General features: G+C 42.3%; 1 protein-coding gene across 1 annotated transcript in view; it reads right to left on the bottom strand.

Annotated features, from left to right (window-relative positions):
* The window catches only part of kif26ab (kinesin family member 26Ab), a 65,437-nt gene that overhangs the window by 37,324 nt on the left and 15,833 nt on the right, over positions 1-12,280 (bottom strand). The window contains exon 3 of the mRNA XM_075447478.1: positions 2,704-3,174. Coding sequence (XP_075303593.1) covers positions 2,704-3,174 — 471 coding nt within the window. The remainder of the gene's footprint in view (positions 1-2,703; positions 3,175-12,280) is intronic.

Here is a 12,280-nt window from a genome sequence, read left to right on the forward strand (position 1 = left end):
AGACAGCTCTGAGTATATCAGTTAACATCTGGCATTACAATGTGCCTTTATTTCTTCCATTAACAAAGAGTAAATGCAAGGGTCCTACACAGTCATAAAATCTTGAGCTGATGATTAACCAAACCTGCAATTATGCTAAATAAATGGCTGACAATAGCTGCAAGTACCAAAACTGATACATGACGACCATATGTTGGAAGTTTTTCACACTGCTAAAGAATGGGGCCACATGTGGCCAAGACCATATCTGTAAGGGCTCTGAACAGTTACATCATCATGTACAGAGTGCAGTAACGTCATTCCTTTAGAATATCAACTTGTGCTTGCATCACCCATGTCACGTGTTAATGCCATGTTTGTGCACAATCTGGACAGGTAGCCAGCACATCATAGGGCTGATACAAAGAGACGTATACAACCAAGTTTACTCACACCTATGAACAATTTGGAATGTGGGAGTAACCCGGAACACACTGGTAAAACTCTCGCAGGCACAGAGAACATGCAAAGTCTACAAAGAAAGACCCCAGCTCAGACTCAAAACAGGAACCTTTTTGCTTTGAGGCAACAGTTTAAACTACCAAACCGCTGTACTGAATGAACTAGTTTCAACCATTTTTTTAAAGACGTATCAAGATCATTTCAAATGAACACAACAAACATTGACGCATCCACATTCCAGATGTTAGGCATAGCTTTAAGATGTAGAGTCAAAGAGCTCTTTAATGGGCAGCTTGTAGGAGCACCCCAGGTCTCCTAGTTGACACTCTGCAGAATTTCTGTGTAACACACACAGTCCATTTTTGCTTCTTAGTTTGAACCACACTGCACACTCCCAACAAAGAATCCAATAGGGAATCACGAATTAAAGCCTGTGCCTTTCAGCACTGTGTAGCTTCCACTCCTCAAAAGCGTGTGTGGATATTTGTCACTCCGAAGGGTGGTTCTGGCTTAAATGAAAGCAACTGTCTTGAGCAAATAACCCAATTTCTGCACTGTCTGCAACTTTATGTCCTGAAGGGACATCTCTCTCTGTCCAAGGAAAGCCCCCACCTCAGCTACAGGCTTTGAACAACTGATCCCAGCTCCAAGAGCCACTAATTGCTTTTAGACACATAGATGGAGAACACAAGTCAGCCTCTCCCGTCTGTGCAAAACATTTGATTTGAACAAGATTGCGTACACGCAGTTAAAAGCTTTTGATGGCCCCCCATAAACCATCTCTACAGGCATTTGTTGATGTTATGGAAGGAGTGAAAATCTTTTTTTTTTTCAATTTTTCAAGCAAAAAGAGGGAATAACTTAGCAAAAACTAGAAACAAACAGCACTTAGCAAAACACCAAAAACAGAATTGGCTAAATTACCAGACATCTAATTAGCATTAGATGTTGTCAGCACATGTTGTTTGGTCTGTACGCAGTCTGGCAGCTGCAGAATGTCTCAGCAGTTTGTCACTCTGATCTGAAACCAGATGTCCCCAACGTTGCAGGAAGAGACACATAAGTTAAGCCAGACACCCTCATATCAGTAGCCATAAGTAGGTTATGAGACACTAGTTATCACTGTCAAAATACACTTCTTCAACTGTAAAACTGTCAAACATGCAGATTAATCATTTAAAGGTGCAGCAGCTCCCACGACACCAAGGACAAAACCTTTCCACGTCTCTCTGACATTAAACAAAGCACAGACTAATGCCTGAGCCATGAGAGAAGAGTTGCGGTGGGGCAATGGGGTGGTCATCTAAAATGCCCTTGAGGAGGAGGTCATCAGATTAGTGTTGAGATGACCTCAGATCAGTCAGGCATCTTGACTTCTGGGGAATGAGAAGGCAGCACTCCTGCAGAGCTCTGACTCATGAATTCTCTCCAGGGCTTTATCTTCTTTAAAGGAAATTGAATATTTACATTGGCCTTACATGATGAGTGCTGCCACATGGTGTTGATAAAAAGAAGAAGGAAAGAAAACATTTCACTATCAATTTTTCATGATTTAGGTTGACTATTTAGAATATGGATTATTCGTCTCTCCTTTCTGATTGATTTTCCAATAAACGCCTTCATCTCTTTCATATTTCTTATCTGCATATGATGATCTTTCAAAAGGTTTATCTGAGTAGTCAGACCTTTACATTACCAGATATTGTTTCCAACCTTCTCACTGGGAATATAAAGTAATCTTAACTTGTGGTCTGTGCGTGCAGCATTCTTTGTGAGCAGTTGCTCACAGTGTAAAATAAAAACAAATGTTAGCTTGAGCACTGGAAAAAATGCCCCTCCAAAAATAATAAAAAAAAACAACAAATACAAGACGTTTTTGCTTGAAATAAGCAAAAAAATCTGCCAATGGAACAAGTGAAAATCGGCTTGTCAAGATTTCTTGAAATAAGATGTGATATTTAGGACTTTTGAGATAAAAGTGATCTTGAAATTAGCTTGAAAACCTCTTCAAATGTCAAAAAAAGCTTGTTTCATATGTAATGAGATATTTTGACTAGAAATGAGTCAAATATACTTGGTAAGACTTTGATTTTTTTCCAGTGAGGGGTGTGCAAATGTATGGTTGACAGCAAATTCTTCAAAATAAAATGCTGCCATAACATTGTTTACACTTTGTCAGTCTAAAGCACAAAAGGTGCCTTGACTACTTACACTATTCATTTGATATTTTTGCATGAAATAAAGGTAAAATAAGACACGTACAGGCTTAGGCTGAGGGAGAAAGTTGTTGACTCTGGAGATGCTCCACATGCCCTCGAGGTACTGCTGTGTCTGGATGGTGACGGTGCCGAGAGATCCCGTGAGCTGCCCTCCTGCCACTGTAACCTGGACACTGGTCTTTGGCCCCGAAGAGGCAGCGGGGCTCTGGGACCAGCCTGGTACCCTGTGCCGCTCCCCTAGGGATAGAGCAGAGCGGGTAGCGGTCTGGCTTTTTGATAACTGCTTGCCGTGGACGCTGGAGGGCAACACAGGGAGTCTGGAAGGCTGTGGTAAAAAAGATGTAGTGGGCAAGGCTGCCATGTCTGAGCTGATAGTGAGGACAGGAGCACAGAGCGTCTGCAAGGCCTCCTGCCTCAGCTGGTGCAGAGGTGTGAAGCACACCTGGCAACAGCCAGGTTCATAAGTTCCAGATGTTTGAAGCTGTTCGAACAGGAAGGTTGCATACCCAGGGTCCTGCAAGAAAAGAAAGAAGAAGATGATTTGAGTCAGCAAACATGAAGGCTATGCATGAAACATGTTGATCTGAGGCATATCTCCAATCTGCTATTGTGTGAGGATTTCCTGGATGTCAGTGGTCTGCGAGCAGTGTGGTCCTTGACTGCCCTCGGGGACCATCATTCTCTGCTTTAACCACTTCCTCTTTTTTGTTTGTTTGGACTGAGATGCTTTGCTTGCATGCAACTTAAGACTGTTAATAAATTTCGTAAGGCATGTGCTCATTTCACTGATCTCCTGGGGATCTGAGACCAAACAGGGAAAAACATGATTGAAATAAGGCTCAGAGGGATTAGTAGAAGATCCTGGCATTTATCACAAAAAGTTAAATGTTGTTTTAATTTATTCTGAGAAGTTTTAGAAAGAAGAGCGTCAAAAAGACTACATCCCATCACTGCTTTTAGAAATGGTGTCCAGTGGAGTTTTGTCCTTTCATTACATCTCTTGGAAGGCTCCCTAGGGTGTCCTTCTCTGCTTGGAAGGAGTGACAAAGGAAAATGACAGCTGAGGGGACTCCAGTGCCGAAAGCTATATAATTTGCATATGATAAGTGTCCCAGTGTGAAAGCATATGATATGCCACCAAATGTGAAAATAACAAACTCTTCCAGGAAGCTGGAGACATACAGAGCTGTCATTGAAATATTCAAATCATAATTGAAGGAGGAACATAACTTTCTGCCTGTTTTAGAGAAAACAAACACACACACACACACACACACATACACACACAAAGACAAGATGGTCTCTTAAGAGGCATAAAGGGGCACTACCGGCTTCTGCCCAGTGGAGTCGTGGCCTAAGACAGGAGCTCACAGGCCACACATAAATGTTTATGAGACCTTTGCTTCGTAGAACCTCTGAGGTGATCAGGAGGAGTGAAGTAGCAGGAAACACAACAATCCACTGCTCTAATGCAATCCCACTTAATACAGCTAACCTGACAGGCGCTGAGACCAAAGAGAGAGGCCGACAGACCCTAATTCAACTCCCCATGAGAGAAGCTCAATACACAGACTTTTAGATTACCTTTCTCTGCAAACACCCACAGCACTAACAGTATGATGACTTGACTTTACTGCAGCCTTACAAGAAAAAATTGACATTTATCAGCCTTGCATTTCTCTTACTCTTAAACTCCCACTCAATTGTGCTCAGTGTGCCCCAATGGATAAGCACAATCTACACATCATCGCTTTACTTAAAGGACAATCATGCGTGGGGTTGTGACCGGTCCAGCCTAATGTTAACTGAGCTGTTCTGGTTAATGATTTACTTTATTGGCTACTATACACTTGGAAACTATAATCGGTTGACAACTATCTAATGAGGGATTGAGTACAGCATGACATCAGGAGTGGAAGTTAATGCTAGTGCCGTATGTCTAAAAGAGGTATTTAAATGTAAGAAACATAAACTATAAACATCATACAGTATAATCAGAACAGAGCTTTACAAAATGATCCCGCATCTGTGAACAATCTCAAGTGTTACGCTCACGCAGGACGTGCGCACAATGCAGGACATTCCCACAGAAAGATGAAACAGTCTGTGACAAATCGTAGTGAAATGTGAGACCGTGCTGGAGAAAACACTGCTGGCTGCTGTTTTCACAGTCTGGCCTCACCTCATGTACACGCTTCCTATGCAGGAAATTGAAGAAAAGTCATAACCAGTCAACTCCACCCCTTCACCCTTTACCTTACGACCACTCTTTACCCACTCGGGGCGCTGGTAGACGGAGGAAATCAATGCCCCTCTCCCTCTTCATGCATTGTTAGGCATTGATTTAGGGGAGCTAATAAAATGACACACAAAGCTGAGTCCATCTGCTATTCAGTTTGGCTTCTGGAGGTTAGAGAGTAGGCTTCTCCTGTAAAGCTGTCTGTAAGCTTTATGCCCTGTGGAGTGAATAAAGGGTCAGGGCCACGAGGCATATGAAGATGATGGCGCTGATGGCAAGGATGATGATGTCGAGGCAAATGATGTGATCAAATTGAAGGCCACAAAAGAGGAGAGATGGAGAAGAGCGGAAAGGACATCAAGAGTGCTACATATTTCAGACAACAGTAAGCGAATGCAGGTTGTAAAAATATCCCCAGCAGCACTAGAGTCATCATGCAGTTAAAGGTTTGAACATTTTACCCACACGTTTATGCTATCGCATTTTGTGCTAACTACTTGAGAGCTTATGCATAAGTATAAAGTAGAAAACATGAAACATATGATGCATGAGTGCATCCAGCCCTGAAGCTATATTGTTTCTTTTATTATCCATTTGATCTATTACTGACAGGTGCAAGTGGGTGTGAAGAGTAGCACCGCTCCAGAGCCAAAGTATGTAATGTACGCCATCAACAAAATCCAAATGTTCAAAGCATTCCCACAGAGAGGCGAGAAGCTACTGCAGGGCTTCTCAGCCATTGTTCGAGAGGAGGCCAGGTTTAGTTTTCAACCTGATGTCTATCCATGAAGAGTGTTTAACTGCGGGATAAGAGGACAGAAAGAAGTGGGAGGCGGTAGGCTGGGGTTGTGGCCCTTGCCTGGAGGCTTGTGGGTGGCTGTGTTGGTTTACTGCCTGTCAGTGCGGATTTTTATTAAACTCTGGGGACAAATGTAGTCAGATGCTGTGGCCTTATTATGGAAAGGAGGTGTGCTGAACATACTGGAGGGAATGCCCCGCCTGTGGAATGAACCCTTCACAGCCCTTAGAGACCGAAGTTTGTCTTTGTCCCTCACACAAACTGTGATGAAAACCAGGGCAGTGCGAGCTGTAGAGATGAGCCACCAAGCCGACTGTCTTTCTAGGTTGATGGAGAGTGTCATCACAGACAGCCCATGCCCACAGGCTGATGGAAACAAGCTCAGCCGTAACCACTTACGGATGGGGGGACAGGGAGAAAGATGTGCATGATTTCCCTCCTGTCCCTCCTTAGTGTGCAAACCGAGCTGGGAGAAGTCACACAGGTTTTTTTCCTCCAATCACACCTCATTTACCTTGTCTCGTCCACTCCCCTTCTCTCTAACCAGGCAAAGCAAACCGCCATCGAACAGCTTCCACATTCAGTCTTTTATATACCTCTGATATGGAACGCCGGGCCAGATGTAGCAAGCCGGCTTAAATCAAGGGAAGGTCACAGCGATTTGAAATGCATGAGGCCCTTTGCTGGCCAAATCACTTTTAGGCACACTCCATTGAAAGTAAAACACTCTGGGAAAATGTGTTTTCTCTTCCAGTTGAGTTAAACCCATACTTGGATACTTCCCAAGAACGGGAGCTACCCATGACCCTCTGCAGCGGTGATAGAAAGAGAAATGAGGTGAATCAGTGTGCTTCCATAATGAGGAAAAAAATAAAATCTCTGATATACTGTACAGTTTGTGAGCTCATATATGAGCTGTGGCATCCGGTGTGTCTGTTTTTCTAACATCAGTCATAGTCCATTTATACAAAGTCAGTTCTGAACTAAATTCCAGTTCTGAACGCAGTCAAGTGTTTGTTTATTGCAAGCATTCAATAGACTGACAGTTAACTCAGATTAACTCCTTTAAGATTGAATTGTTTAGTCACTATTCACTTCCTTCCTTCCCCTTTCAGGATTGTATTTTATTGTTCAAGTGGTATGAAAACATTCCTCAAAATGAGTCAATACAACACCACGCTGCTTTATATCTCTCCACTCACCAGCACCAGTCCTGTTTACACATCACAATTCTTAAGTACTTCCCACTGACTGCATTTCTTGTAAAATAAAGATCACACAGCAGCTGCCAAATCTAATGCCCTTTCAACTCTTAACTTTCCCTTCCTCTGCTAAATTTGACAGAGCTGTATCTGTTTACTTGGCCTGAGACAGTGTTGACCCAAACTGCACAACGCCTCCATAAGTCTCAAAGAGATTGGCCCCCAATAAACTGCAGGAGCCCAGTAGAGGTCCCGGGGTGAGGACGAGAGCTTCCAGCAGGCCTGTTTTCTCACAGGTAGCCTGGCTCGCTCTGACAGCCAAGTCAGAAAAAAACGAGCACAGCTGCTGGCCTTGCCCTGGGTGAGCACAGGGCATTAAGGCAGATTACATTCCCAGGATAAAAGCAACACATCCAGAGGTGTAATCCCTCTCAGCCCCCTGCTCCTTCTCAACTCTACCACTGCCACTTCTCCGACCCACTCCCAAAACCAGCCGACTCTCCATTTCCCTGAGTTAGCCGAGAGCAAGAAGGCCTGTGGCGCTGATTACATATCAGGTAGAGCTTTTAGTGCCGCAACAGATCTGGGATACAGACCATTAAATTTAACCACTGCCTGCTCAGAGGCAGAGAAGACAATGACTCAGGATGTCACACTAGCATGCTATTTAACTGTGGGAACGCCTTTGGTTGAACACAAAATGGGATGGTTCAACAAATCACATCAAACAGATGTTTGCCCTGTCTGCTGACTTGACAAGATTAAACAAACCTGTAATAAGACTTTCTCCAAACAAGGCAATGGTATCTCCGGAAACACAACACTGCCATTACCCACCTGATTATGCTACCTCAGACAAGAACACACACACACATCCCTGCAGTTATGAATTAATTCATTCGCTTTGGAAAGTGTATGAAAGTGGGCTGAATCATCTTTGGGGATTTTATTGGAGCACAATAGGATTCTATCAAATAATGATACAATATCTCTGCTGCATCTGCAGTATCTCTAATGTGAATTTTTGGCTTTTGTCTCAGTGAAGCTACATTTAGACTTTTATCCCATTATTTGAGATTAAGCTTTTGTGAAGGACGCAGCTGCAAAATTGATTCTGTTCTTGTCTTTCAGAAGATGTGCTCCTCTTTGTCACAAAAAGCATGTTCCTGAGAAATTATTGTGATTTTTGTCAAAATGTTTCGTGAATTTTTTCATCTGATTTGGCAAAAAGGATGTGTGAGATTACATTCTTGTGAGAAAGATAATTTTTTCAAGTATCGTTCAAGACAAATTGTTGGCATACAATGTAAACAGCACATTACAATAAGCAAACTTCCCCTTATTTAGATCAAACCGATTATCTTGTTTGGAGAAGCGCAGTGGATTTTTCCATCAGTCCTCTCTTAAATGAACATCCAAATCACCCCACATCAAGCATCTGTTCAAGAAGAGCTTTTGCACTGATGTCAGTCAGTCTGCTCTGTGTGATTTAGTCATTTTCTCCCTTTTAACTGTCAGGGATCTGCTGACAGAAAATGCAAATAGGCTGTACCCTGTGTGACTCTTTAAACACATGACAGCACCACCTGTCCACAACATCACCTTGTCACAGAGTAGAGGGAATCCGCCACAATATATTCAACAAAATACAGTTGTGACCTTTTTCTGAATATCTACATAAGATCTGGGGTGACATATGATTTTGTTTAATTTTCACTTGTGCCATGATGCAGCTCAATGTAACATACACTGCAGCCTACAGCTTCCCCTGACATCCATTTACACAGATGTCAGTGTCATCAAAAACTAAGAGGCCATGCTTCTTGTTGACCCGTACGTTAAACATAGATACAGTCAGATGTAATCACGCCTGAGTATTTGCCAAACCACCCTGTGACAATTAATGACCTCACATAAAGATGTGTCACTGCTCCATATGGTCGGCCCATTTTTCAGTAAGTGCTTGTAGCTCACAAACTCATAAAGGTGTTTCCATAAAAATATAATTACATAAAAGGCTCACAAAACTGGTGTTTACATAGATGGATAAAAAATGTGTGTGTGTGTTTGTTACTCTTGTGTGGTTTGTCTCTTCACACCACACCCATCCATCACTTGAGCCTTTCGCCACTTGGCCAGTTAATTACCTTTTCCTGTTCACTCGCACATAAAGAAAACAAGTGCCTTTCAGACTGTTTGGACAGACCTCATTCTTTCTCTCCCCCCTTTTTCAACATCTTTCTCCCTCTCTGTGGACGCAAGGCAGCCTCCACTGTCCCAGCCCAAGATCCGTCAAGCTTTAGTCAGCTTTAGCCGAGGTCAGTAACCTGGAAGGCTCACTATTAGTGGACACTTTAACACTATGCCAAAAAGATGTCTTCATTAGACATGTTGTGGTGAAGGACCATTACTTCAACTCAACACAAAGTTAATTTGAGATATAAAACAATGTTTTTCAAAGAGAAACTAGCCAAAGTTGTGTAATTCGTGAAAAACCGATGCTCATACTTAAAAGATAAACCAGATGGATGACATATTTTCCACTTCTCTGCCTGTTGTAGCAGCAAAATGAGTCTGGCAGCAGCAGGGCTGCTCGCCATGCTGTCCTCACTGGAGACACAGTGAATTGTGTTTATGCATACCTGGAAAAACAATCACGGATTTCTAATTAAAACGGCTAGCTTTTGGCTCGCAGACGCTCTCAAGGTACTTCAGTTTTTTTTGCCCCGATCAGGTTTGACTGTGGAAGCAAACCAAAATGAGTATCTAATGAAAAATTCATGGAGCCAGGTGTTGCAATAAACTGCGGGTGAAGGCAAGGACAGAGGGGAGGACGAAAAGGGTTAAAAATCATGTGGCGCACACACATGGCACTGGGCTCTAAACTTTTTTTAAACAGACTCACATCTAAAAAATAGAACAACTTAGATTTAAAAGCTTTAAGTAAATATTTAAGGTCTGAACTAATATTTATTTCACTATTTTGAAACTGTACTGGAACAGTATTCCCAACTATCCAATGGAACTTGTTGAAAGATTTATTTTTGTCCAAGTGCCCACTCTAAAACACTCACCACAGAGCACATGATCCCAAATACAATAGTTCCACACCACTACTTCACTTGTATGTCAAAGCTCTTTTCAGTCTATAAGCAGTGATGACAGCCACCTGCTTTTCCTCTGAGCTGCAGCCACTGCAGTTTGCTCTGCAGGAGAACATTTTGCCTGGGAATCGTGGCGGTCCCAATTCCCCGCAGTTTATTTTGAGAAAAAAACAAACTTCTGCCAAAAGCGTATGGTGCCTAATCTCCATCGGTGGGTAAAATGTGACAGCAGTGAACAGCCTGAGACACGGACTGAGCAGTTAATTATCAAAGAAATGTGCTAAGGGAGTTATTCATGCTCAAACAGAAGCTTATACATACAGTGCTTCATCAACAACCTCTAGATCTCATACAAGCATAGAAATGATCACATTTAGATCAACATTTGACTAGTTTTTTCTCTTTTTTATGCACGGCAAGGACATTTACAGAACACCTGGATGTGCTTGGTCTATATGCACCTCGTTTTACGTCCTCATTTCTATAACTCAACCTTCACTGATGATAAAATGCAAATATGAATCAAGACGTGAAAGTAGAGTGGTATGGAAGTGATGACAAGGTGTTTTATTGAGTATCCTACAACAATTAGTCTGCCCACTCCTCCCTGCAATGAACAGAACAGTAATTATGCTGGCATGCTGCCACTGTATGGAAAAATATTCCATTTTCTGTTGCTGAGTGTCTCTGATTTTCAGTTTCCCTCCCACTCTATCTCCCTGCTTGAAGTAAGACTGCCTATATAGATTCAGTGTGCGGTGAAAAGCAGATAATGAGACAGTAAGTGGTTATTGTTCAGCGTTAACTTTTTTATTCCGCAGATGTCTCAATTTTCACGTATCGGCCCCTGTGGCGGAAAAAATATATGAGCGACAGGCTAACCGGTTAACATCACAAAGGAGTGAGGACTGTGGAACCAGCTAAAGGTTAGAAGGTGTTCATATGCTAAATTCTGAGCAGAGGTGATTACCCCTATCCAATCCACTGTCAGTATGCAGAGCAATATCACACATGCTGCGTGTCTGCAGAACAATGGAGCAGCAGAGTTGCGAGAGGCGGAATCGGTCTGGTGCAACATCCTGGTGTAGGTACAGCAGAGAGGGGGAACACTAATTTATCATGAAAGATGTCATTACCATGCCAATGACTTCTCAGGGAGCACAATCATCACTAATAATAGAAATAGAAAACATCAGCTCAGGGCTTTCAGTCAGGAAGGGTTGTATTAATGGAAAACTGTCATCTGTTTATGAGAACTCGACACTGACGGCTGGTGGGAGGACTGATAGAAAAACACAGCGAGATAAGCACTAACCAGTATCTGTTTTCTTCCTGCTAATTGAGATGTCTAGACACATTCAGATGAATCTCAGTGAGATAAGGAAGTAGGCTGAACTATCTCAGTAGAGAATAGCGCGCACTAATCCACTTTCTGAGTCTGCAGGATTTTCATTCACTTTCCTTGAAAATGCTTAGCTTATCAAAATTTCTCCGCTTGCACATTTTGCCACTTTGTCTTTTGGGAACAATGGAATCCTGCAAATAGCCTTGTGGCATACAACACAAAGCTACTCCAACAATTTTACTTTATTTTCTACTGAGCTGTTGAGGAGAAGGTAGTTTTCTATAAATGTACATAAATTTTCACTTTCATGGTGTGAAAAACAATGTTTAACATTACATTTAGCTGCACTTTGTCCAATTTCTAGCCGCAATACAGATAAATTAAATGTAATTTTGTTATAGTACCTGGCACACCTTGATGATGAAATGAGAAATACACAGATAAGAAATACTGATCAAACACACCCCAGCACATACGGGAGGAAGGAAACCCGTTTGTAAGTAATCTACCTGTTTGAATGAGTGTGAATGAGTAAAATCATGGACAAATCACCATCTTAGGAGATGTAGTTTATTTGGAGGAGACTGTCAATCCAGTGTATTCTCCACAAAAGCAAATCACAAAACAAGAAACCAGATACAAAACAGTTTTCATTCACATGTCAGGGATGCCAACATGGACACGTCCGGGCACTGTCCATCTTCATTTGGATGGATAACCTTTGAGTCTCTGGCAGCGCAGCTGAATGCTGGGTTCTTGTTATGAATTGTGCTCTTCACATTCTTGAGAAGCTTTCTGCCTGCTTACATAAAAAGTCATAACAATCTCAGAAAAAAAATGATGGAGACAAGCAATCCGGAAGAAACTGCGGGCGCACAGCTGCACTGCATGTTCAAAAGCAGCACGAGAACGGGAGACGTCAAACAAAGTG

Source organism: Odontesthes bonariensis, chromosome 17 (genome assembly GCF_027942865.1).
Source record: "Odontesthes bonariensis isolate fOdoBon6 chromosome 17, fOdoBon6.hap1, whole genome shotgun sequence".
Lineage (NCBI taxonomy): Eukaryota > Metazoa > Chordata > Actinopteri > Atheriniformes > Atherinopsidae > Odontesthes > Odontesthes bonariensis.